Source organism: Sminthopsis crassicaudata, chromosome 1 (assembly GCF_048593235.1).
Source record: "Sminthopsis crassicaudata isolate SCR6 chromosome 1, ASM4859323v1, whole genome shotgun sequence".
In the NCBI taxonomy this organism is placed as follows: domain Eukaryota; kingdom Metazoa; phylum Chordata; class Mammalia; order Dasyuromorphia; family Dasyuridae; genus Sminthopsis; species Sminthopsis crassicaudata.
This window is the reverse complement of record NC_133617.1, coordinates 512948867-512975554: the sequence shown is the minus strand read 5'-3', so window position 1 is coordinate 512975554 and position 26688 is coordinate 512948867. Positions and strand designations below refer to the sequence as shown.

The following is a 26688-nucleotide window of genomic DNA, read 5'->3' as shown; positions in this document are numbered from 1 at the left end:
TATGAGGGCCATGTTGTAAACTAGCAACCAGTGAGTTTTCAGTATTAGCCCTCAGAGAACAAAAAGCATTGGTTAAATAATGTTGTCATCCTTAACTGAGACAGTGACTTTTTTTTTTTTAATTGGGCCTATAATTTCGTTGGTTTAAGAAGTGTCTAGTGAGGAAATTTCTTCTACCAACACAAATCTGTACCTACCCTGCAATGTATTATCTTAAACAGTGACCTTGGACACGGACAGTTTGAGTGTTTTTCCCTGGGTCAGCAATCATATTTGTGTCAAAGGTGGACTTGAACTTGGGTCTTCCTAATTTTGAAGCTAGTTCTCTATCCTCTATGCCACATTGCTACTCACAGATACTGGATTACCAGGACAAATTCAGTTTCTGACTGTTGTTTTCAAAGCCCCAAGTAGTATGAACACCTCTTCTTCCTCTACTCTCTTAGAAAATATCCTCAGTTTCAGTGAAATATAACCAAGTCTTCTCAACTTTCTGCTATTTTTATCTTTGTCTTTCCATCCTGTTCTATTACTCTCACTTTTTCCCTCTTCCTAATCTAATACATTTTAGAAACAGTAATAATGGCAAAATACAATATTACCACACGTTTGTATAGTATTTTAAAGCTATCAAAACATTTTTTACAAATGTTATCTCATTTGATAGTTATAACAACCCTGTATGAGGTAAGTTGTTTCAGATGTTAGTAGTTTTGTATTTAGGAAAGCTTAGGTTCAAAAGACCTCAGCAGCACTATAGTGCCCATGGTTGGCTACTGGAAATAGATACCAGGTACTGAAGTAACATGCAGGTGTGACTGCCAAACTCTTCTCAGTAGTTCTAAAGAACATAGAAAAGGGAGTTGTGGGGTGGGAATATGTCAAGGGAATGGAGACAAGCAAACATTGTTCTAATATTTCAAAACACAAACTAGTGAACTTGATATTAATTTAGGAAAAATTCTAGAACAAGGTGCTAAAAGGACAATTTCTGAACTCTTAAGGAGTAGGTGATAAACCTGTATGGGTTCATTAAGAACTAAGGATGCCATACTAAACCCATTTCCTCTTTTGACAGGGTTACTATAGTTGTCAAGGAAAATGCAGTAAACAGTAGATCTGGACTCAGCAAGACATGACCCTGTCTCTCATATCTTTGTGGACAAGATGGAGAGATGTGGACTAGATGATAGATCAGTTAGGTGGGTTCAGAATGAGTTTACTAAGCAGATTCCACCCCAATATCCCATATATATTCAGTAGATTGATATTATACTCTATGGTAGTCCCTGTTGGAGTATCCTATCCCAGGGACTTGCCCCTGTCCTTGTTCTTATCATTGACTTGGATGATGGCATTAGTGGCATGTTTATTTTTTTTTAATTTCAGATGACTTGAAGCTGATAGAAATAGTTAAATAAATGGAATTAAATTAAGATTCAAAGACTGGGGTTGTATAATGAAGAAACTGAGCTGGAACTTAGTTGGGATGAATATAAAATCCTGAATTTGTATTTTTTTTAATTAAAAATCATACAAATACAGGATGGCACTGGATTTCCATATGAAAAAGACCTAGTCATTTTAGCAAATTATAAACTCGCTATAAATCAACACTGTAAAGTGGCATCAGAAGAAGTAATGTCATATTAGACTACATTGATAGAAGGTAGTGCATCCCCAGCCAGGGAGGTGATAGTCCCTTTGTACTTTGGCCTTGTCAGATCAAGGCTGTTAGTGCTATACTGTTCTGGGAGTGCTATACTGTTCTGGGTACCACCTTTGGAAGGGATATTGACAAATAGAGGATAACCAAAATGGTAAGGGCACTTGAAACTGCCATATGGGAATTAGAGGAAGGAAGACATAAAAGAGAACAGTGATAGCTCTTTTCCAGTACTTTGAAAAGGTCTTATGCAAAGGGGATTAGATTTATTTTTTCACCTCAAAAGATAGAATGAAGTAAAGCAGTAAAAAGTTAATGAAGTAAAATTTTGGCTCTATGTAAGGAAAAACATCTTAAGAATGATAGCTGGGTGCAGCTAGGTGGCGCAGTGGATAGAGCACCAGCTCTGAATTCAGGAGGACCCAAGTTCAAATCTGGTCTCAGACACTTAACACTTCCTAGCTGTGTGACCCTGGGCAAGTCACTTAACCCCAGCCTCACCCCAAAAACAAAAAAAAAAAAAATTAAAAAAAAAAAAAAAAGAAGAAGAATGATAGCTGGCCAAACATGGAGTGGTTAATTTGGAGGTTAGTTGGCCTTTCAGTCACTGAAAATCTAAAATTAGCATGCATGTGACCAATTTTCAACAAAGTTAAAGACAGCAAAGGCTGGAATGAAATATAACCTTTTGACTCTGCAATCTATGATTCTTATAGCCTATTTACAATAAATGATAAGAATAGTTAAAGCCTAGAGATAAACTACAAAAAAAAAAAAAAAAAGATACCCAAAGTTGTGCATCAAAGGTAATTGTGGTGGGGAAAATCTTAACTTACTGTAGGGACCATAGGATAAATTTTTTCATGTTCAGAGAACTTAATTTTAGAAAGTATAACATAAAAGGATAATTTTCTCTCCAAAAAAAAATGTTAACAGTTGTGAGATGGTAGTCCCCCAGGAAGCAATACTTGAGCATTTTTATAAATGCACTGGAAAAGTGAGTATCTGGTGAGATTTTTAAGATTGCATATGGCACGACTTTCAGATAATGAAAATGAAATGGTGGATATACTGGAAAAGCAGTAGGAAGCTTTCTCAAAACTTTGTGAAACAAAAAAGTGACAGATGAATTTCACTGTAGGCTTGATAAGGAAGATAGCTTGATTTTGAATAATGAACAGTGCCTCTGAAGGCAAGATTTGCAGTTCCCATCTCTATTACTACTTTTATGACCTTGGGTAAGTCACTTACCTCCTGAGATCTCAGTTTCCTAATTTGTAAAATGAGGCAGTTAGATTCTATTGCCTTTCAGATTTTTGTCAACTCTAGAGTTATGATATTTGTTATCAAGGAGAAAAATAACCTAAACTATATGTGTGGGCACAGTACTTGTCTGATATACTCATACTATGATCTCATTTTTTTAGCTTAAAGCCTTAGGAACATAATCCTTCCCTTATTTCCAGTTTTTCACCTTACAGTAAATGAAACGTGATAGCATGTCTTCAGACCAGGTTACTTAAATGTAATAGGAAATTTAATACATAAATTAGATAAATTACAGGCTCAGAGTATAGTTCTGAAATTTGGTCTGAAATGTCAGAGACAGAGGTTGAGATTGAGGGCATATTTTTCAGAAGAAGCTAGTTCACTTCACCCTCCAAGACTATACCAGAGGGGAAAAAATAGATATGGTTCTCAGATATGAAGAAAGAGAAGATGAGGGAGCTCAGGATTGATCTTAGTCACTTGGATTTAAGGTCATGGAGTAGAGTTGAAGGCTAGAGGAGAAAACTTGGAATAGCTGCTGTGAGAACCAGGAAAGTTGATGTGAGATAAAATTATGCAACAGTGTTGACAGAGTGTATATATTGAAAAGACAGTCAGATTGGGATTCAGGAAGACTTGGGTTGAACTACTATCTCAAATATTTACTCCTGTATTACTTTGGACAGATCACTGAACTTCTCTAACCCTGTTTGCTTCTCTTCAAAATTAAAAATCGTAAAAATTAGGTAATAGTACCTACCCTAAAGGAGTGTTGTGATGATCAAATGAGATGATGTATATAAATTGTTTTGTAAACTTTAAAGCACTGTATAAAACTGTTAGCTGTTATTATTTTTATGTCTATTATTAGAAATGAATTTTAGTGGACCTAGTCAACAAAGAGGTTGTTTTAGTTTCTTCTATTACTGGCTCAAGAAAGTTGCAAAGGATGAGCTAAGTTTGGGTATCAAAAGGCCAGAAATAGCCTAAGTGTAACGTGCTCTCCTGGCAGTTACAATTACTAGTCTGTCCTAGACCCACCAGAGCACCTTTGACCACTGTCCTTTGCAGTGTGAGCTCTACCCGGCTCGCCTCCTCTGAGGCCTTCTAAGGTCTCTGGCCACAATCTCTTGAATCTATAGCTTAGTAACCGGTAGCGCACTCAAGAACAACCACATGTAATCTTAAAAGCCTTTATTATACCTACTCACATAATGCCCTAACTGATGCCCTGACTTGTTGGTTCCCTGGTGAACACCTGGTCAGAAGACCCATGTGTTCACTACCAAAATCCTTACCTCTTTCGGCTACCCATCTTGGCTTGGCCACCCAGGCTAGGAGCCAGGGTGAACAGCAGGAGGTTAAAGAGGGCGGTTGCTGCCTGCAGTGGGCTTACATAGGGCCTGTGAGGTCACACACACAGCCAATCAGCGAGAGAGTCACCCATTACGAAACTATCTCAATATGGCCAGGATCCCGCCCAAGGGCAGTCCTAATACTTCTGGGCCTCAATCTCCCGATGCACTGTGTCCGCCCATTTAAAGGGCCCTTACAATTCCCTTTCTCTTGTTTTGCGGGAACCGCACATCTCAACAAGCTAAACTTTTAGCACCAGCTATAGTTCACTTGATCCATGAGATGACAGAGTGTTATGCCCAAGGAGGTACAAAGCAGCAAATCAGTAAACAGAAGTATGACAATGAGAACCAGGCTCAACAGTGGCCCAAGTGTTCAACCCATTCATCAAAGTCATACTCGAGATAATAAGCCAAAGAGGTTGGATGCCAATGAGGTAGGATGTCAACACTGAGGTGGGAAGTCAACAAGGTAAAACATCACAATTCTAGTTAACAAATATCAGTGAGGTAGGTTGTCACAATTCTAGTCACATTTATCACAGTTCTAGACCAATTCTAGTTTCTTACAATTTTCTGTTGCACTTTTCACACTCCTAGAACAATTCTAGCTTATCACAATTCTCAATTGCACTTGTCACAATCCTAGAACAATTCTAGTTTATCACAATTCTCAATTGCACTTTTCACAATTCTAGAACAATTCTAGCTTATCACAATTCTCTATTGCACTTTTCACAATTCTAGAACAATTCTAGATTCACAGGTGCACATAAGCAAAGTCATGTCCAGTAACATTGTCTCAATAACAATGGCAGGTGGGTGTGTTGGTTTTTCACCCACTAATTTAAAAGCATAGTCCTTCAATAGAAAGCATAGGGCAAAGCCTCTTCCCAGGCCACCATATGGCAAGTGGCCACGGGAGAAGCAAGCAGGCCCATTGTCCATTTACAGTCTTTATATTGCATATCACCCGAAACAGTCCATTTCAGCTGCAACACTGGAACTGTGTCTGGTGTCTCTGGTCACGGTCAGGAGGGGCATCGCTGCCATCAGCGTCTGAAGGGCTGCGGACATCTGGCTGGTCTCTCTGGACTGTTGTCTGGTCCTTCTCTTGGATCCCCAGGTTACAAATGTCTCTGGTGGGGATGAACTCTGCTGCTGGATCTGCACCTAGGAAGGAATGTCCCCGGGGCCCAACTTGGGCCTTTCCAGATGCCATCCAGGCCTTTCCACATCACAGTGGAAACAAAGTTGTTGTCAAAAAGATTAACAAGTCAGACAAAAGTCAGTCTGTCACTTAGCTGCACTTTCTGTGTATGCCCGAAGTGCATTGCTAAGGTAAAATGCAAAGAATTTAAAAATGTAAAACCAAAATAATTTAAAAGTGTAAAACCGAAATAGATTAAAAATATAAAACCAAAATAACTTTAAAATGTAAAATCAAAATAATTTGAAGATGTAAAATCAAAAATGTTTTAAAATGTAAAATCAAAATTTAAAAATTGTAAGCAATCACATATCCCAAAATTCCCTTCTCTTGTTTAGAAGAGAAGATCTTGGGGATAGTCTGTGCAGTAATGACTTTACTAGAACACTCGGCTATATCCCTGAATTCTTTTGCCTAAAAATCAAAGTTTGAGTTTCTGATACCGAATTGTACTCCAGGAGTGTGAATCAATAAATCTGATATTACTTTTCCTCCTGGGTCAAAGATCACACACTGTCTATTTATTCTAGTGATTAAAACAGCAATTTTCCAACCCATTCTAGACATAAACACTGTTTTATAAGTACCCGTAGGGGGTTGGGAAATCAAGCTCACCTGTGGAAGTGGAAAATCCACGAGGTAAGAAAAGAGGAGTTCCAACTCTCCAAAGACGATCCTAGCAGTTTTAAAAGTATAAAACTCCACTCTCTCTAACTGCAAGGCCTTATCCCTGTAAGGTTTCTTAGAAATTAACTGAACTGTATTTTTAAAACTTTTCTGATTATACTCAATACCCCACAATTCCTTTTTGCCTTGGGGCATAAAGCCTACTCCTGTCTTTTGAAATGAAGACACAGGAGTTTTGAATGGATTAATGGGCAGTGCTGATGGTATTATCGCCCTTCCTTTTCCTCCTCCCCCTTCTCCCTTGGCCCAAGAAGGTGAGGCAGAGGGAAGAATTGGAAAATTCCCCAAAGGCTGATTTAAAATCAAACCTGAGCTTTGCACATAAAAAGAACTAAACTTCTTCTCAATGAAAGAGTAATCAATACATTCCTTAAAACAACAATGCAGGAGGTAAACCAACAAAATGCTAAGAAGAATTTCTACAACTTTAGTCCATGTGGTTCGTTTATTTCCTTCCTTAGTTTCAGCCACTGGTTTCAACTCTTCCTGTTCTATCTGTAGTAACCTAGCTTTTTCTTCTTTCTCTATCTCCATCTGTAGTTTAACCTGCAATTCCAGCAACTCTTGCTGTGGCATTTTATACTCTCTACTGTCATACATACGCATTAGCTCTAGGTTGCTCCCTCTCCTAGCTCTATTTACTGGGTGTGGGGATAGCCTTTGTGGAGCTTGATTACAAGCTTCCTGCTGTTCTTCAGTGGTGATCTTTGTTAAAAGATCTTCCATCTGGCTCTTTAACCTCTTGATATAAGCATTATGTTCAGCTGTGTCCTTGAGTCTGATCCCAGATTTACCTGGGTCCATATTGCTTCTCTGTCTTCCCTCTTAAGTGGCGTTTCTACCGGATCTTTCAGAATCTTAATTCTGAATATTAAATATTTTCAAAACCTGATAATTCCTGATGCGTCCACCACGTTGGGCGCCATTTGTAGCGTGCTCTCCTGGCAGTTACAATTACTAGTCTGTCCTAGACCCACCAGAGCACCTTTGACCACTGTCCTTTGCAGTGTGAGCTCTACCCGGCTCGCCTCCTCTGAGGCCTTCTAAGGTCTCTGGCCACAATCTCTTGAATCTATAGCTTAGTAACCGGTAGCGCACTCAAGAACAACCACATGTAATCTTAAAAGCCTTTATTATACCTACTCACATAATGCCCTAACTGATGCCCTGACTTGTTGGTTCCCTGGTGAACACCTGGTCAGAAGACCCATGTGTTCACTACCAAAATCCTTACCTCTTTCGGCTACCCATCTTGGCTTGGCCACCCAGGCTAGGAGCCAGGGTGAACAGCAGGAGGTTAAAGAGGGCGGTTGCTGCCTGCAGTGGGCTTACATAGGGCCTGTGAGGTCACACACACAGCCAATCAGCGAGAGAGTCACCCATTACGAAACTATCTCAATATGGCCAGGATCCCGCCCAAGGGCAGTCCTAATACTTCTGGGCCTCAATCTCCCGATGCACTGTGTCCGCCCATTTAAAGGGCCCTTACACCTAAGGATACTGGAGCAGGGAACTCAGTGCTTTATGGAGATAGCTGACTAGAGGTCAGATCTTAAGAGTGAGAAATAAAGTCAAAAAGGGTTTGGACAGAGAGCAGGTTCAGGAATGAGCTTCTGGGTAAGAGATAATGATCAGAGAAGGAACTTTAATAAGACCTTAGGGACCGGAAGTGGATGACTGCCCTTATAGGTGGCTGAGATGGAGTGCAGATAGAGATCATGGACACTTGATGGAGAAGCCAGACTATTATTGTCTTCAGCACAAATTCATGATCATCAAGTCACCAAGGAGAATAACAAGACTTAGAATAAAGAGGAAGACTTTTAGTTGCATAATAAAGTAATTAAAGAAAGTTCAGAGGTATTCTGGAAATCAATGATAGTCACAAGAGGGGGTTTTTTGTGTTTTTTTTTGTGTGTGGTTTTTTTTTTTTTTTTGGTTTTGTTGAGTTGTTTTCAGTTGTGTCTAACTTCATGACCCCCATTTAAGATTTTCTTGGCAAAGATACTGGAGTGGTTTACCTTTTCCATCTTTAGCTCATTTTAACAGATATGGAAACTTAGGGCAAGCAGGGTTGAATGACTTGCTAAGGGTCCTATAGCTGGTGTCTGAAGCCAAACTTGAACACAGGAAATGAGTCTTCCTGACTCCAGTCTCTGCATTCTCAACCCTATACCACCAAACTGCCCAACAAGAGCTTTGGACTAGGTGATACAATCATATTGTAGGGTATATTCAGAGGGAAGCCAGGTTTCCACCAGTTTTAAGAGCTAGTTTGTGAGGTGAAAGATTCAAAGAGGAAAGGGAAGTTTATCCATAGAATAGAGTATATAGATAAAAGAGAATGTAAGCCTGTGTAATATAAAGCCAAGGATGACAGAAGAGAAAGAAAAATTTGCATTTTTCAGTGCCAGAAAAGTCTCCTCTCTATAGTATAAAAGTTCTTATTTTGTGATATCACGTCACATAGCAGTGAAAGCTTAAAGCCTCAACTGGACAGTAAGATAAAAAGGGCATAATTTTCAAACGTTACTTATTGAAACATATACATGCTTTGTACTAGCTGTAGTTGAGTCCAATTTGCCCAATTCCCCCAGACTTCACTCCCTCCACCCCCAACATCCACTTTAGCTTGAACTCTCCTACTTCTGGCTGTCTGAAAGGGTGTTTATTATTTTTGTAATCCTGATCTTTGTCTGGAAACACAAACATTATATCTTTATCCTCTCTCACAGTTTCCTCCCCCTTTGGAATCAACCCATCTTTTTAATTTTGATTTACTCAATTTTAAGTTTTAGGTTTTGTGGAAAAATAGGACTCCTTGATTCTTCACAAACCAGGTATTTTAGTATATGTACAGAAGACATAAACATAATTATCAGGTGATCTGGAAAACTACAGAAGATTAGAGAGATGATTTCCAAAGTGTCTCTTCCAACTTGAGATTCTTTGAAGTGTTATGATATATAGTGATGGTAGTTTATAAGATAACAGATACAGACCAAAAAGGGAATCCATAATTGCTGGTATTTCAGAAGACTTCAGTCCTGTATGTTGATACAGCCATCAGTTATTAATACTCAGATTCTGAGTATTATCTGGAAAGAATCTAGAAACAGAACCACAAACAATAACTTACCCTTGCACAAACCTCTGTGTATAATAAAATAACTCACATATTGGGCATGCAAAGGGTTTTTCTCAAACCATTCTGTGAGGTATATTACACAGGTATTTATCCCCATTTTACAAATAGGGAACATAAAGCTGAGAGGTTGGGACTTGCCCAACAACTCAAAGCAGATTAGTGTCAGAATCAGAATTTGAATTGTTATCTTCTAACTTTAAGCCTAGTGTTTTTCTATTATACTATGCTGTTTTTACCTAGAACATATGAACTTGGATTACCATGGACTTTTCCAGTTATTATTCAGACATAGTGGGATTTTAAAAAGATTGTTTAAAATAATCCAGGAGGTGGATTGTTGAAGATAGTCTATAAAAATACTTGTTCTTTCTAAGACCTAGAAAGATTAAGGCTTTGAACCTTCATCTGTACCTAAAAGTAGCTAATATGCTTAGAAGACAGAATTCAAAAAGATTTCAACAAACTGAAACAGCTAGCTGAAAGTGTTGCTTGCTTAAAAAGTCAATAGCACAAATTGATTCATGTGAAAAGACCTTTTATAAAGTTAACCCAGACTCAATCTGAGCTAACAATGTAAACAGATTAATAAAAATTTACTATCTATCTATTCCAGGGAGCTGATAGTTCTATCACACTCTGAGGTAATCAGACTATATTTGTTTTATCGTTTAACTCTGAGTTCCGTATTTTAATAGTGACATTAACAAATTTGTAGACAATCAGGATTAGGTATAAAAAATAAATATATCATTATGAAAAACAAGGGAAAATGTTTGGCATGGAAGTTGAGAAGATTTAGAATGGGAAGAGAAGAACTATCACTGCCTTAAAATATTTGAAGGGTTGCCATAGAAAAGGGGAACTTCTTATTCTATTCACTCTAGAGGGAAGCGGGCCGGGGGAGTCCTAGAAATAAGCATTTATTAGGTGCTCACCATGTGCCAGACAGTGTACATTTTATAACTATTTATTTGATGCGTACAACAATCCTGGAAGATAAGCTCTCTTATTTCCTCATCTTGCACTTGAGAAAACTGAATCAAATGGAGATTTTCCCAGTGAGACACAGCTGATACCTGAGGTCAGCTTTGAGTTCAGGTTTTCCTGAGTCTATGCTCAGTACTTCATTCACTGTCCCACCCCAACGCCCACCTGGACATTGCAAGGAAGCTGATTTAAGCTCTATGTAAAAAATAGTCTAACAGTCAGAATTGTCCAGAAGTGTACATGAGGTAGTCTTGTATGTAAAGCATTTTGCAAACTTTAAAGCATTATATAAAAGGGTTATTATTACTATCATTTTATTATATTACCTAGCAAATTCTCTCATTTGAACAAGTGTTCAAGTAGAAGCTGAATAATCATCTTGCTAATAGAAGAGAATTCTTTCAGTTTGTTACATTTTGAAAATTGTAAGTGCCAAAATTCTGTCTTTCTACTTTAATTTCATCCATACCCATAACTTCATTGCCCCCTTAGTGGATAAAGTCCCAAGATAAATCGGTCTTTTCAGTAAACCATCTTCCAGGTTTCAATCTCATATTTTCAAGTACATTTCTACCTTTTATATCCATGTGGCATCTGAAATTCAACTTATTTAAAACCCAAACTTATTTCTCCATAAAATCATCTGTTTCCTGATTTCCTCCTTTTTGTCAATGGTACCACTACTCTCTGTTACCCAGACTAAAAAATCTGAGAATTCTCTTTGATCTATCCCATCCTCTTGCTTTTTTTTTTCTCCTTTCTTCATCACTTCTGTTTATTTTCTATTCATATCTATGGTTGATCTCATTCTTGTACACATTGATATTTAAGGGTTTCCACAAAATGATCCCAGCTTTCCTTTTTAGCCTTATCTCCTGCCTTTTCTTTGTACTTAATCATTCATTGTAGCCAGACTGGATTTTCCCGAAACCCTTTTTATGTTTTTCTAGTTCTGTGCTTTGGCTCATGCAATTTCATCTACCTGATAAATGCCATTATCTTCCATCTGTAGCTGCTAAAAATTCCATCTTCAGGGCCCAATTCAAATGTTAATATCCTACAAGCCTTCTTGAGCTTACTGATTCATCAGTATTTTCCTCAGTCTAAGCTTTATAGGATAATTGACAGCACTTAATATTGCCTTTTATTTTAGTCATTATGTTTATATATTTTTCTTCCCTGTGATCACAGAAATAGATTTAAGTTGGTTGTATAAGGACCAGCATACCTTAGTACTGAGAAGCTTATCAGTAGTAAGCTGACCTTCTAGGTGTTAAATTCTTAGCCATGGCAAATCATGAAAATCAATTGTAAATTTCTTGAGATCAGGAACTACGACTTTTTCTGTCTTTATATCTCTACCAGTACTAATTCTTAGGATAATGTCTCATACATGGTTGCCATTAATTAAATAATTGTTAAATGAATAAATGTAATATAAAAGGTGTGACAGTGATGTCATTGTAGGGTTGTTATTGAACTTTTTTTATCTAGGTGAGAGTTGTCCTTCCTTGTTTATTCCTTGGAAGACCACAGACTTAGTGTTATTGCCCTTAGTCAGGACCTTTCTGACTCGGAAAATTGACTTTGAAGGCATCCTTCTGAATAACTTCAATAGCAGCCAATCTGAAAAAGTAGTCAGTTTTTAACTAAATGTTGTGAGTCATTTATAGCCCTATCTGCTATACAAAAATAGGGAATTGAGCTAGAGAATACCTTTTTGTTAATTATTTTTTAAAAAATAAAAAGGCATAATCTTTATATCTGATTTTGCTACCTGGCTTATAAGTGAACTCCCAAGCAGTTCCCAAAGAAGAGTTCCAAAAACTGTTGTGACTAGGAATAAATTTATAAATGACTAACCTTCCAGAAGTAATGCTTTTAAAGGATTCTTATTTAAGTAATATATCAGCTCTGTTTTTAGAACTCAGTCTCATTAGTTTATATTAATAACTCCCTAGAAACGTGATGACAATCTTTTGTGGCAATTAAAAATCAGCTTTATACAGTGATTCATAAAGCTACGTACGTAGATTTAAGGACTTAGGGATCTCATCTACCATTCAATCTCAAAGTTATTAAGGAAAGTTAAAGATGTGCCTGAAACTTGTATTTTGAGACTTTTTTTTTAAGAGTATCACTATTCTCTTTGACATAGTATCCTTTGGTTTCCCATTAGAAACATCATCATTGGCTGGATGGCCCTTAGGACTGACTCAGTGGCACATTCTGATGATCTCAGAAGGCCATATTATAAGGTATCAGATTTGATACAACAGGCAGGAGAAAATCATCATAGGTTTTCAGCAGCATGTTTGAAGATGATTCCTTGTCTCTCTGATCACTCTTCTCTCCCCTGACCCCAGGCATCCGTTCAGTGAGCTTCTACGAGCACATCATCACTGTGGGCACAGGGCAGGGTTCCCTGTTGTTTTACGACATCCGGGCCCAGAGGTTTCTAGAAGAGAAGCACTTATCCTGCTATGGGTCCAAGCCCAAGCTCGCAGGGGAAAATCTGAAGCTGACCACTGGCAAAGGCTGGCTGGTGAGTGAGCCTTCCATTTCAGGGAAACTGGACTTGGGGGGAGGCCTGGGCAACATCAATAAAGTAGCTCCCTTTTGAATGCTTTGGCTATATTATTGTTCACATAGGAGCAAAGAGAATAAGTGAGTCGGACCCCTTCATCATTATTCTGTGATTTACTTTTTCAAATTTGTGATCAAGGAAGGTGTGGAAATTGTCGTCTCCATTTTATAAATATGGGAAAGATTAAATCTAAGAGAAATTAAATGTTTTACCCAGGGGCAGATATTCTGAATATTGCTGTAAAACATTAATACAAAACATCATCATTTGAATTTTTGTGCCCATGTACTAACCAGAATAGAATTGGATTTATACTCCTATGTCCAGGTGGCATAGATTCGTTCTTCTGAGCTCGTCTCCTGGCTCTACTTGTGATTGTAAAATAATACATCTCCTGTGACTTTCGTTTCCTTAAAGAGGCACAAAGGAGCTAACAGACGCTTTTTTTTCCTCCTTTTCCCAACAGAATCATGATGAAACTTGGAGGAATTATTTTTCAGACATTGATTTCTTCCCCAATGCTGTTTACACCCACTGCTACGACTCGTCTGGAACGAAACTCTTTGTGGCAGGAGGTCCCCTTCCTTCAGGGCTCCATGGGAACTATGCCGGGCTCTGGAGCTAATGAATAACTCTTCTGAAATGCAGAGATTTACACTAACTTCCATCTTCAGTTTCCTTGTTTCTTCTTTTCATTTTTCAATTGTGTGATGCCCTTGTCTTATTGGAACACCAGAATTTGCTTTTGACTTGGGCATTTGACACAGCCTCCGTACGTTGGTCTAAAGTGGCTTTTTCTTTTTTTTTTTTTTTTTTTTTTTTCCTTTGGCAATCAGAATTTTGCTTTAAAACTTTTTTTGGCTTTTTATTTGCTTCTTATCCAAAGGATTTTTTTTGTTAATCCCATATTGTATTTCCTTTTTAAGAGACACACACTTTCCCCTATTTGGCTTCTGCTTTAGGCTGACACAGTCATACTCATCCCTACTTTGCTGTTGTGAGGTAGGATTCCTTTATACTTAATGTGGTTGCTGTCAGACTTTCTGTGAAAGTTTGGGGGCTGTGTGTGCGTGTGGGTGTGTGTGTGGGTGTGTGTGTGCACACAGGTACTATGTGTGTCATTGAAATTACATGGAGTGAGGATTACTTGTAATTAAAATATTTATAAAAGAAACTACTTTATCCACAGAATCCAGCTTTGGGACTGGTTTTATCTTATTTTTTAAAGTACAAGTCTGATGACACTGTATACAAAAACAGAAAAAAAAAAACCCATCACCCAGAAAAACCATTGAGAAAGATTATAGGCATCCCCTGGGGCCCTATGTCAGGGTTTCCCTTCCTGGGGTTCCCCTATCCTCTAGGGTTTCCAGGGGGGTAAAAGCTTTCTTTCCTTTCCCTTCCTCTTGTCCCTACGCTTCCTAAGGAGAAGGCTTCTGCCCATATATCACTTCCCATTCCCCTGGCCTGCTCTTGCTTCTCTAGAATGTCAAGGCCTCTGATGGAGTTTTTAGAAAAGGGGTAGAAGTTTCAAATACTGGATTATGCCATATTTCCCTACCTCCTATTAGGTCTCCTCTTTCCTCCTTTTCAAAAAAAAAAAAAAAATCCAAATTAGGGGCCTGCAGCCAGCCAAAGGGACCTGGGGTCTCCTTTGGTTTTGGGGAAACTCTTCATTTGTTTTTCCTTCCCTCTTCTAATTACCTTGATGGGTTTGGTTTAGTTTGGTTTCATTTTCCCTTCAGAAGCAAGTTCAATCTGGGGATGGGGACTGAGTATCTGTGTGTAGTGTGTACCTAGTGTGTTTTAATATTAGTCTTTTGGTGTGGTGGGGGAGGGTGTTGGCCCAGAATCCCATGGCTGAGGGCTTACTCAGTTGAGTGCTCCTCATCCTTGCTGGGTCAGAAGGGCAGGCCAGCAGTGTTGTGCATGTAGCAGCATTGATGTAATTAGTAAATAGGAACATTCTTCCTATTTCATTCCCCCACCTTAACAATTTGTATGTTTTTTGAACATAGCAGTGACAAACTTGCCATGTAATTCTGTTGTTCCCTGCTCTTACACTCATCATGTTGCAAACAACGTCTGTTACTTTGATTTGATGATTTCCTCTTTTCCTTTGAGCATTTACTCCAATTAATTGCCAGAAACACTTCCCTGAGAATAAGAACTGTCATCTCCCTTTTCTCCCTCAATCATCCAAGTCAATGAGAAGAGGCTATGTAGAGATGCTTTGTGCCCAGGGAGTTTGGAAGATGAAGTTATTTTGCTTAAAAGTCTGCACTTGACTTCATGACATATGACAGAAACACCATTAAAATGGTTGTGGACTTCTCACTTTGTAACCTAGAGAAATAGGTGCTATCAACAGGGAATTAAGCAAAATGCTAGATGCTACAAATCTTTACCTGTCTTAATTTGTTTTTTCTCCTAGTATTAAACTACAGGCTGTAATTACTTAGTTCTCAAAGAACTTCTATCACTTTAAAGGAAAAAAAAATACATGTAACCAAAAAAAAAAAAAAAAAAAAGAAAGAAAGAAAGAAAAAAAAAAAGAAAGAAAAAAGATCAAGTACGGTATTTTGTACTATTGCCTGACCCTCTTCTGTGATGGGTAATGCATTTGATTGTTTGGGATTTTCTGTTTTTAAAAATGTAGCACTTGACTTTTGCCAAGAAAAAAAAATAAATATTATTCCAGTGCAATATGGTGTGAGAGAGTGTATGTGAAACTAAGGTACAGGGTGGAAAGAGGGAGGGCCTCAGTAGGAAGAGAGATAGACTTCTCAAGTCCTTAGGAATTGGTGTTCATGTCCAATTAGAACCCTAGGAACTGGAATAAGTATGGAAGTATCTAATGGTGGGACCTCACAGTACCATTCAGGCCAAAGGCATGTATTGTATTTTATCCCTATTTAAATCAGTTAGCTTTACACACAGAAATATCTGAATCCATAGCACTATACATAGAATAGTGACTCAAAACCCAATTTATCACAGATACTCAATAGAAAGAAATTATATTTAATAGACTAGAATTTTTAAGCAGAAACCCACCACTCCCAGGGGGAAAGAAAAAGAAAGAGGATTCTTCAGGAAAATTCAACTAACCTTTATTTATTTCCCTTAAACATTAAGAATGGAATTAAAACACAAAATTCAGAATCCAGAGTAGATGTCTTTTTAAAATATATTTTATTCATGTATTTTTATATCACCTGGATTTTTCCATCCTATAATATTCTTTCCCTTCCCACTCTCAGTAGCAAAGAATGTTTTTTGTCTTTGTTTTTGTTTTGCTAAAATTGAGATTAAGTGACTTTTCCAGGGTCATACAGCTACAAATTATGAAGTGTCGAAGACTAGATTTGAACTAAGGTCCTCCTGTCTCAAGGCTGGCACTCTATCCACTGTGCCATCTAGCTGCTTCGCAAAGAATATTTTTAAAAAGGAAAAAAAGGATTAAGAGAAAAAATTCAAAACATATCACCCTTGGGAAAATTTTTTCTTATATGCTATGTTCCATATCCATGGATCCTCAACCTCTGCAGAATGAAAAGGGAACAATCCATTTCTAAGGCTAAGCCTGTTTTTTTTTTAATAATTCTGAAGCATTTGGTGTGTAGTGGTTATTCTTTTTCTTTATTTCCATGGTTGTAGTCATTGTATTAACACATGTAGTTTTCCTGATCCTGCTCAATTCACTGTGAATTAGTTTCATGTAAATCTTTCTCTGCTTCTCTGTATTCAGCATCTTTGTCATTCCTTACAGAACAGTAACGTGTTCTACAGTTTGCTTAGTGATTACTCAATCAATGAATATCTTCTTTGTTCTTATTTCTCTTTTAGTAGTGCTTTAAATTTTTTGTTGTATAGGAAATGACAGTGAAATAGACTGAGAGCTGTCACATAGGTCCTACAGAGATTTTACTTGCCAACTGGAAAAAAAAAATCTGAGTCCCTTTTGGCCTCAAGGATCTGATAAACATGGCAAATGGAATGGTGAGAGGCTTTGGATCTATGAAACTTCAGAAGCTTAAAAAGAGTATGTAGGACAAGAAATATGATTAAAATAATTATAAGCAATTGAAACAAATTGTTAATCCCTCCAGTTATATAGAAGGCAGAAGTGGGGTCTAGTCAAGTGGGGTCCCTGGCTATCAGTGGAAAGTGGGCCTAGGCAACCACTATATTTAGTACATATTTTCCTAATATATTACAATCTAATAATCTGAAATATATTACAGAGTTGTAAAATATAAGTTCAACACAATTTGTTGATCAAGGGACAGACTACTTCTCAATATATATCAAGGACTTGGCAATTCTGGAATGCAACATTGGCAACAAAATCTATTTCTTATGTAGCAAGTGGTTGAGTCAGGTGCTCAACAGTGAAAGAGCTATTAAGGATAGCCATATGGGAAGCCCACCAATCTCTAGGTAAGGTACAACTTCCCACAAGTGCCACAAGCAGTTGTCATGTTCAATATCATAGTCATGAAAATGAAAAGAATTTCATCTCAAATCCATTAGTTTGCTCCTTCATTTAAACAGCCATATCTCATCCATCCTTGTCTTATTTGCTACTAGAGATAATGGACACTGTCATCATCTTCCTGAAGCACTTAAAAATACTTCTTCCTTGATTATGCAGTCAAGGAAGTGGAAAGAAAAGGAGAAAACTGAGTGAGGCAAGGTTGCTGATATACCAAAGGAGCAACTCTAGAGGTAGATTAATTCTAGTCCCTTGTGTGGTATAGTTTTCTTTTGCTACTTCTATCTAAATCTCTTTCCTACATCTGTGTACTACTCAGAGCATTCACTAGTTAAAGTATCCCCTCCAGTAGAGGCCTTTGTCTTTATTCTTTGATGCCATTCTCAAATGCCTTGAGTTCAGAGGAGGAGAAAGTTGCTTCAAGATGCCTAAGTCATTTTTCATTATCCCTTGTTATAGTCTTTCTAGTTCCTAAATTTCATTTACTCTTCTCATCTTTTGTTCTCTTTGTCAATCCATCTGATTGAAATAAAACTTTTAGGGTGGTTTTCATGTGCATTTCTCTTATTATTAGTGATCTAGAGTATTCTTTTTAGAACTGTTTCTTCATAACTTTGGCCATTTAAGAAATGATGATATTTGATCATATATTTCCGAACATTGTCTATTTTTTGGATATCAAATCCTTGTTAGAAATGTTTGATGAAAAGATTTTTCCCCAATTGATTGCTTCCATTCTCATCCTAGATGTGTTCATTTTGTTTATGCAAAAACATTTTCAATTCATAAAATCAATTATCTATGTTATCCTTTGAAATTGTCTCCCTTCTTTGTTTCAAAACTCATCCCCATCTTATGGCTGTAAATGCTAAATTACTTATCCTAATTTTTTTGTGGTACAATCTTCAATATTCAGTTCTCATATCTATTTTAAATCTATGAGATATTTTACATTTTCTTCTATCTTTTCTTTTTTTGTTGTTGTTTGCCTGATTCTCGATATCACATTGACTCATTCACTTCCATTTGTTGAATTCTAAATTTTAGTGAATTGTTTTTTTCAGTTAGCTTTTTTAACCTTCTTTTGCATTTTACCAATTGAACTTTTAAATGAATTGTTTTGTTCATTGGATTTTCTTTCCAGTTCACCAGTTCTATTATTTAGTTTTCTTTTTTCATTTTTCCAAATCCATTTTTTAAGGAGTGATTTTCTTCAGACAATTTCTGTTTTTCCTTTTCCAAAGCTCTCGTTTCCTTTCATCATTTTTCTTCTCTAACTTTTTTAAGATCCTTTTTGAATTCTTTCAAGAGAGTCTTTTGAGTTGGAGAGCAACTCACATCATCCTTTGGGGCTTCATCTGGAGACATTTTGCCTTTAGTGTCCTCAGGGTTTGAGGTCTATTCTTTTTTGTCTCCATAATAGCTATCTATGGTCAGAACTCTTTGACTTTTTGCTCATTTTTAAAGGTCGAGGTCTGCTCTTAGGGCAAAAGGGAAATTGGCCCTAGCTTCTTATACAGAGGACAGCGGCTTCATGCTGCCCTGCGGCCGATGGCTGCTCGCTTCCTTCTCATGCTGCTTGGGCATGACCACATCTCACTTATTCTGGGGTTCAAGGGCTCATTATTTGCCATCTGTAGTTATATTGGAGGTCTCCCAGCTTGTCTACTGATCATTGGCTTCTGAATCAGGACAGAATACCCAATGTTGCTGTATTTTGGATAAGAGCCTCCCATTATATTTTCCTGGGAACATGGAGGCCTCTCTACCCTGGGCCTCCCTGCACTGCACCTGCACTGGTCTGCATCACCCCTGCTCAATTTCCTGAAGCTCTTCCAAAATATTTTCTGCTGGACATTTGTTACACTTCAAATATTTGTGGGTTTTGTCATTCCAAAACCCAGTCAGGCTTGATCTGGTATTAATTCTACAGGAAACCAGGAAGAGCCAGACAAAAATCTCTCTACTCCCAGCCATCTTGACTCTATCCTCTGTTTTTTTAAAGCTTTTTCAAAATATATATACATAGTTTTCAACATTTATCCTTACAAAACCTTGTGTTCCAAATCTTTTCTACCTCCTTTCCACCCATCCCCTCCCCTAGACAGCATTTTATCCAATATATGTTAAACATGTGCAGTTCTTCTATACATATTTTCATAATTATCATACTGCACAAGAAAAATCAGATCAAAAAGGGTAAAAAATGAGAAAGAAAACAATGCAAGCAAACAACAAAAAAATGAAGTGTCTAAGAGGATTCGATCTCAGTGAAATTATGTTGACTTTCTGATTCCTGTTACCTTTCTTATATACTGACTGATCCTACTACCTCTAATAGTAAATGCCTTTTAGAATCCACCCTGTTAACTCTCTTCTTTTTCATCTTTGGATCATTAGTGATCATATTGTCAGAATTTTGTTATGTATGATCTTCCATCCCTTTTAGGCTGTCTTGGGATTATGCTTATAGTTCTTGGAACTTCTTGATATTTCTTAGAACTCATAGCATACATGCCTGGATATCACCTGTGTTCCCTTCCTCCCAGCACTTTGAAGTCTGGGATGAAATGGTCACCTTTTCTTGAAGGGTTCTGTCACTTCTTGGTTATTGGCACTCATTCCTCCCAGGAACACTGTTCCAGCCAAACTAATTTAGTGTACACACTGAACCTGAAACACAGTTTGGAATTTCCTGCCTTCACTTACACTATTCCATATGCCTGGACCAAGAAGAGGGAACCTGCATACCCAAACCTAAAGAAAAGAATTCAGGAGTGGAAGGGTAATCAACAACATCATGCTGCACAGACTTGAAGAAGGCTAAGAACTGAGAACAGTCTATAAGATGTCTTTGGTATCCTGTGAGAGAGAAACAGGTATAAGATTCCCCCAAGTTTTCTACAGCCAAAAATTGCCAATTCCTTCAACTAGTCCTCATAGGAACTCATTTTGAAGCCTGTTAACCTTTTTTTTTTTTTCAGTGTATCTTTCCTATAATATGGTGTTCAAAGCTGAATCTCTCTGACCAGGGATACGTTGGTCTGGAAATGGATCTCCTAATATTAGCTAAAGTTGCAATAACTTCCTTTTTTTTTTTTTTTTTTAAATCATGAATCTTGTCATGTCCCTAACATCTCTCACTTCTCTTTGCTCCCATTAATCAGATAACCACCACTTTTGTTCAGGTTCTCATCCCTTCTCATGTGGATTTATTGCAATAATCTCCTCATTTGGTCACTTTGCCTCACATCCATCTTTCACTCCCGTGTATCCTTCACATAACTACAGAAATAGTTTTCCTAAAGTTTTGGTCCAGTCATATCATTGCCTCACTAATTAAACTACCATGGCTCCCTATTGCCCCTAGGATCAAATATAATAAACTCTTCTTGCTTTTAAAGCCCTTCTTGGCCTCAGCTGGCCTTTTCAGCCTTATGCATTTCTCCCCTTTTCATGTTATTCTATATAATGCACACTGCTGTCCTAGGGAAGTAGGTCTCTTTCAGAGGTAACCTTGAGGAAGGACAGCAAGGAAACTTCTTCCAGGAAAAAAGTGAACAGTCCCTAACCAGTGTTAGTCACAGGAAGAGAAAAAAAGGCATGAAAACAATGATAACTCCATACTATGCTTCTGAGAACTGGGTCATCTGCTCTGCCATGTTGTTGAGGTCAGGATTAACCACAGTGTTAGGCACAGCAACTTTATTCAATTCTCTTATCCCCTAGGGAGCCTCCCCACATTCTTCATTGACCACACTGGAAAGGGAAGAGAAGGAAGGGAATAAGCATTTAAGTGTCTACAGTATATCAGGCACTATCCCAAGTGTTTTTTGCAAATATTTGTAAATTTGGGACAGTATAAGGGAACTTAGTGTAGCAAAATACTCCATCTTTGTTTTGTTTATCTCCATCATTAAGGAGAAAATATCTTTCATCCCCTATCCCAAGACTTGATATTGTTTGAGGTTACCTAGATGACAATTTTCGGAAACTCCAAGGATTTACATTTGACCCTGTCACAGTAACTGTGAGTATCCTCATTTCACAGGTACTGAAAAGTACTCATGTCTTTTCCCCACATGCACCCATCCTGATTATACACCACTGTGAAGCAGCTATACCCTTGCTACACAACGCCAGCTCAGCAAAGATACCCTAAACTTGAATGGATCAGAAGGGCTTTTATTCCCCTAGTCCCAGATATCCTGATACATTTTACTAGTGCTCCCATAGGCTTGCAAGCAGCCATCACATGTTCCAAGGGGTATATCCAAAGCTGCTTAGTGGGAAGGACAGACATAATACCCTCCACTTTTGGAATGAGCTTGTATGTACAGCCCTATTTCCCTAAATAGACACTGGGACTATTTCAGTGTCTCACTCAAATCTGACTTGTTGGGTATCTGCCCAGGTCTGCCCTTTACAGTGATATATCATAGAATAACCACTGACAACAACATTCAAGTGGGGGTCTGCCAAGATGATGAGGTCCATTTGTTCCTGATAAATAGTAGAATTTCTCTTTTAATAATTTTCAACCCTTGTTGGCTCTTGTCGGGGAATTGATTATAAAGGGGATTCTTCTTTATGGGGCAGGGTATGCACAACTCACCATATTAGCCACTAAAAAAGAAATAAATGATAAGTCTTGTCTGGGATCTCTAATTGATTCACCTGGTTTTGCAAAGTAAATTTTAGTTTAAAAAGACACCCCCCACTGATGTAATTTAATGGGGAGAGGAGCTCTTCCTTGGCCCTAACTCGTTCTATCAATCATCAACTACTGTTCCAATAACTCATTAAATCACTTATACTTCTGCTATCTTCCAAATCCTTTGGTGGTAAAATCCTACCCATCCTGCAATTCCTTTGTAGAGAAAAGTCTCCCTGTAAGATAGTAACAGGTTAAGACTGAGTTTTTTGATCACAACCCAAGTCTCTCCTAGTTATCCTCACTTTCACTCCTAAGCCTTTTTTGATGCCCTTGATGACAGTAAAAATTTGCACAATTCCCAGTAAGACCTCTGGATTGAACCTGAGGTTTCACTTCATATACTACAAATTGGCAAAGATGATAAAAGATGAGAATGATGGTAGCATTGAGGGAAGATAGGCACACGGATGCATTATTAGTGGAGCCATGAATCACTCCAACCATTTTGGAAAATAATTTGGAATTACTCAAATTAAGTGGCAAAAAATATAACTCATACCCCAACATGGTTATTGATAAACCCCATATACACCAAAATATAGCCACATTTTTGTGATAAAAATTGTAAACAAAGTAGATGCCAGTTAGTTGGGGAATGTCTTAAATTTTGGTATATGAATATAATAGAATATGACTTGTAAAAAATGATGAAGATGATGAGTACAGTAAAGCATGGAAAGTTACATAAATTGATACAGCATGAATTCAGCAAGCACTGCCAAAAAAACAGTACACACAATAAGTACAACAATGGAATGGGAAGATACCCTTTGCTGTTTCAATCAACACGCCTTTCTGACCAATATTGACTGATACAACAATGGGTATCTTCTTATTTCTATTGTTGTAATGCAGAGGCAGAAGCAAGCTGTGTAAGTAGAAAGACCACAAAATATTTAAAAGTGACTATTGCAAAATTACAAAAAAACAAGCATCCCTAAGAGGGGAAATGAAACCACAACTCTATCCCACCCATTTGCAACATTAATGTGTTGCATTGCACATATTGTAAGGCTTTGCATAATTTCAATTAATTTTGCTGATCATTTTTTATCTTTGAAAAATTTTTGTTATATAGAATGTAAAAAATGCTAAGGAAAATGTTGGTGATCTTTAAAAAAAGAAAAAATAATTTCCTTAATCTTACTGTAGCAAAATTGCAAAGAACGAACCAGCATTGATCCAAAGAAGAGACATGACAAGTCACTCCTACTCTACCTTTTATAGAAGTGGGATACCCGCAGGTATTAGACATGCAAATATTTTCAATCTTTTCCTGTTTTACTAATTTATCTTTTTTTTTCCTCCTAAAATATTCTTTATTATATAGGATAATTCTTTGGCAAGGAAAAGGAGGAAGGATAGCATAAAAATTTTGTTGATGTAAAACAAATTTTTTTTTTTTTTTTTTTTTACAAAGACGACCTTTTGGAGACCATACTTCCCATATGCCATTGGTCTTTGCCCTGATCAGTATCATTCATTTCATTTGTGCTATTGCTACATCTAGAAATTGCCCCTGAGATTTTAGGGTGTACTGCTAACAAATACATTCATATTAATGTTAAGTTGATGCACAAAGTCAGTTTCCCTTCATTTTCCTTATGTAGATATCCTAGGGTTTGGGGGGGTTTTTTTGGGGGGGGAGGGTGAAAGGAGGTTAGGACTATTAAAAAGAAAAAATAATCCCTTGTAGTATCTTCACTCAGTCAACATCCTTAAATTTTAAGCCCATTAGATTAATTCTATGGGGTCAGTGGATCCCTTTCTCTGCCCCATTGAGATAAGTCAATCTTAAGTATTCAATTAGAGGTAAAGCAGCCACAAGGCGCCTTACCCCTGTATCCAGCCATCCAAACACCTAAACATCTATGCATTCTTTATCACCCTTTCCCATCTTCAACCACAAAGTCATTGTAAATTATCTTGCAGATTTAATGCCAAATGTTTTGGACCAAGTCTAATTCAGGCCAGGCTGATATTCAGGCTTGGGTTTGGAACACCACAAAATACTCATGGACCATACAATATTTTATAGAAGTTTATTTCATAAAATGGAGATTCAACATGGAAATAGCATTGATTCAAATGGACACAGGTCGTCCCCTCTGCATCCACATTTGCCATGGTGGCAACACTTGGCCAGAAAGGTGTGTTGACTAGCATAACAGTGTTCCATTAAGATTGAGAAATGCTTATACTTCTGTTCTCCAGGAAACCATAAAACTATAGTAAGTCTTGAGCCTTGTCTCATAGTCCAAGTTTCAAAGAAGGTTTTCCTACCTTTTTAAGGAGACCACCTAGCATAATGAAACAAATATTGTCCCTCCTCCATACTCTCAACTGTTCTCTCTTACCAGGCCCAGATGAATTGTATCCTAGGACAGTGAAATCTAGAATTTGATCTTTGAAAGATGATGGAAATAGAAGAGGTACAACAGGATTGGAGAAGGGGGAAATGATCCAGGTTTTATGGTTTGGGTTTTTTTATCTTTGAGGTTTAGCGGGGCAAGGTTTAAGGGAAGAGAGTCTTATGAATTGTAACCTAGGCATCTTTACTTTTACATGTGGCAAGATTCTATCAATTCTTTTTAAGGGATAATTATTACCTAGAAAAAGGTGCAATAATCAAAAAGCTTGTAAGTCTTCAAGAATAACTCATACAAGATTCATCTCATTTCATTTTTAACAGGGCTATGTTTGGTAAAGGGAAAGCTATAAATAAAGTTTTTCTGCAAACCATCTGACAAAAGTATTTTATACTATATACTGTGGACAAAATGGAAAACATGGGATAGGTGACTACAATTAGTTGGGCTTGAGGTGGGTTGAATGACTGAACTTAAAATTAGTCATTTAGAGTTTAAGGTCAACTTAGAAGGTGGTCTCCAGTGAAGTATTCCCAAGAATTTGTACTTCCCTTTTATATTTGGCATTTTTGTCAGTAGCTTGGAAATAAATATAGATGACATTAGATTTGCTGGTGATGTGAAACTGGGATGGAAAGCTAGTAAATACACTAGTTAACGGGATATACAAAAAGATCTAGACATGCTCAAACACTGAACCAAATCTAATCATCTGAATTCCACAAGGGATAAATGTTGAATTGACTTTATAAGTACAAAATGGGAAAGGTGTATTTAGCTAGGCTTTCTGAAAAAGATCCTGGTGTCTTGATAAGATATAACAAGCACAATGAATCCATTGTGTAACAGCAACAGGTGGAGGAAAGCTAATATAACGTTACTTCAGCTGCATTAAAGAAGACTGACAAAGTGATAGTTGTGTTCTACTCTGCCCTGATCAGATCCTGTTTGGAATTTGTGTACATGGTTAGGATCAACATTTCAGAAAGAACATTGATAAGCTAGAAAGTATGTAGAGAAAGGCAATCAAAAAAAGATGATGCCTTAAGATGCCATTTGAGGTTCTGTTCAAAGAACTCATGATGTTTTCCATGAAGAAGACTCCAGGGGAAGAAACAAACATTATTAAGCATCGGTTGTGTAGCAAATATTATTTTTGATCCTCACAACCCTGTGAGGTGTAAGTATTGTTGTTATCCTCATTTTACAGTTGAGGTAAACTCACGTACCTAGAGTTACATAACTAATGTCTATGGCTAGATTTGAACTCAGATTTTCTTGATTCTAGGTCCAGCTTTCCATCGCACACATAAGCTGCTTTTTTGTTAACAAAAGTAATAGGTATTGTTAGTTGCAAATATAATTATTAGATGTTCAGCCATCTCTTTTATGGAAAGCCTCTTTGGGGGAGTAGTCATTTTGAGTAAAGTGAATGGTATATTCCCTCTTATTCCTAACCCTTCCCCTAGATAAATCAGGGGATCAAAATCAATGTTCCAACAACACAGCCTATGCTTTCCTGATGCATTAATTTACCTCTAGTTAAAGTGGCTTTTCTTCCCATGAGCTCACATCTCCATCTGTTGAGTATTATCCATCCTATAAGTGCCAATTAAACTGTCACCTCTACCACGAAGTCTTTCATGGATGTCTGTATAAGACTGAGAATTTTAAGACACACACAATCTGATGCTCATTTACTCCAACCTCATTTAAGACACAAGGAAACCATTCTTGAGAGGTTAAATGGTTTTCTGAAAGATTTATGGTTAAGTCAACTACACAGGCAGTGCTGTTTCAAGCACATCAGACTATTGGGGACCTCCTAATGCAGGTATATAGAACTGGGATTAAAGGCAGCTGCTTTATAGGCAACTAAGAAGAGGGAAAGAAAAGCAATCAAATAAGTTTTTAAGCCCTTTTTTTTTTTAAAGGCACAGATGGTTTTTACGGAATATGACTTTGCAGTGTTAATTTGCGTGTTCTTCAGTGGTAGCTCAGCACCTCCAGTGGACAGTTACTTTGACCAAAGTATACTATTTTTAGACAGGCAAATACCTGTCATCCCTCAGACCACAAGTAATTTCTCCTCCAAAATTTCCACAGTCCTTTGTTCTGTACACTAGCCACACCAAGTACTGTGTTCTATTTATTTCTGAATATATCTTATTCCCCTCTGATAGATTATAAGCACC

The 26688-nt window shown here is 37.4% G+C and overlaps 1 protein-coding gene across 2 annotated transcripts in view; it reads left to right on the top strand.

Moving 5' to 3' along the window:
- The window catches only part of DCAF12 (DDB1 and CUL4 associated factor 12), a 117351-nt gene extending 101736 nt beyond the window's left edge, over window positions 1-15615 (top strand). The window contains exons 8-10 of one of the 2 annotated variants that reach the window (XM_074281653.1): window positions 12502-12580; window positions 12689-12867; window positions 13376-15615. In XM_074281653.1, coding sequence (XP_074137754.1) covers window positions 12502-12580; window positions 12689-12867; window positions 13376-13383 — 266 coding nt within the window. In that variant the 3' untranslated portion in view covers window positions 13384-15615. The remainder of the gene's footprint in view (window positions 1-12501; window positions 12581-12688; window positions 12868-13375) is intronic. The other variant, XM_074281652.1, reaches the window with a different exon arrangement.
- Window positions 15616-26688: the final 11073 nt, after the last annotated feature.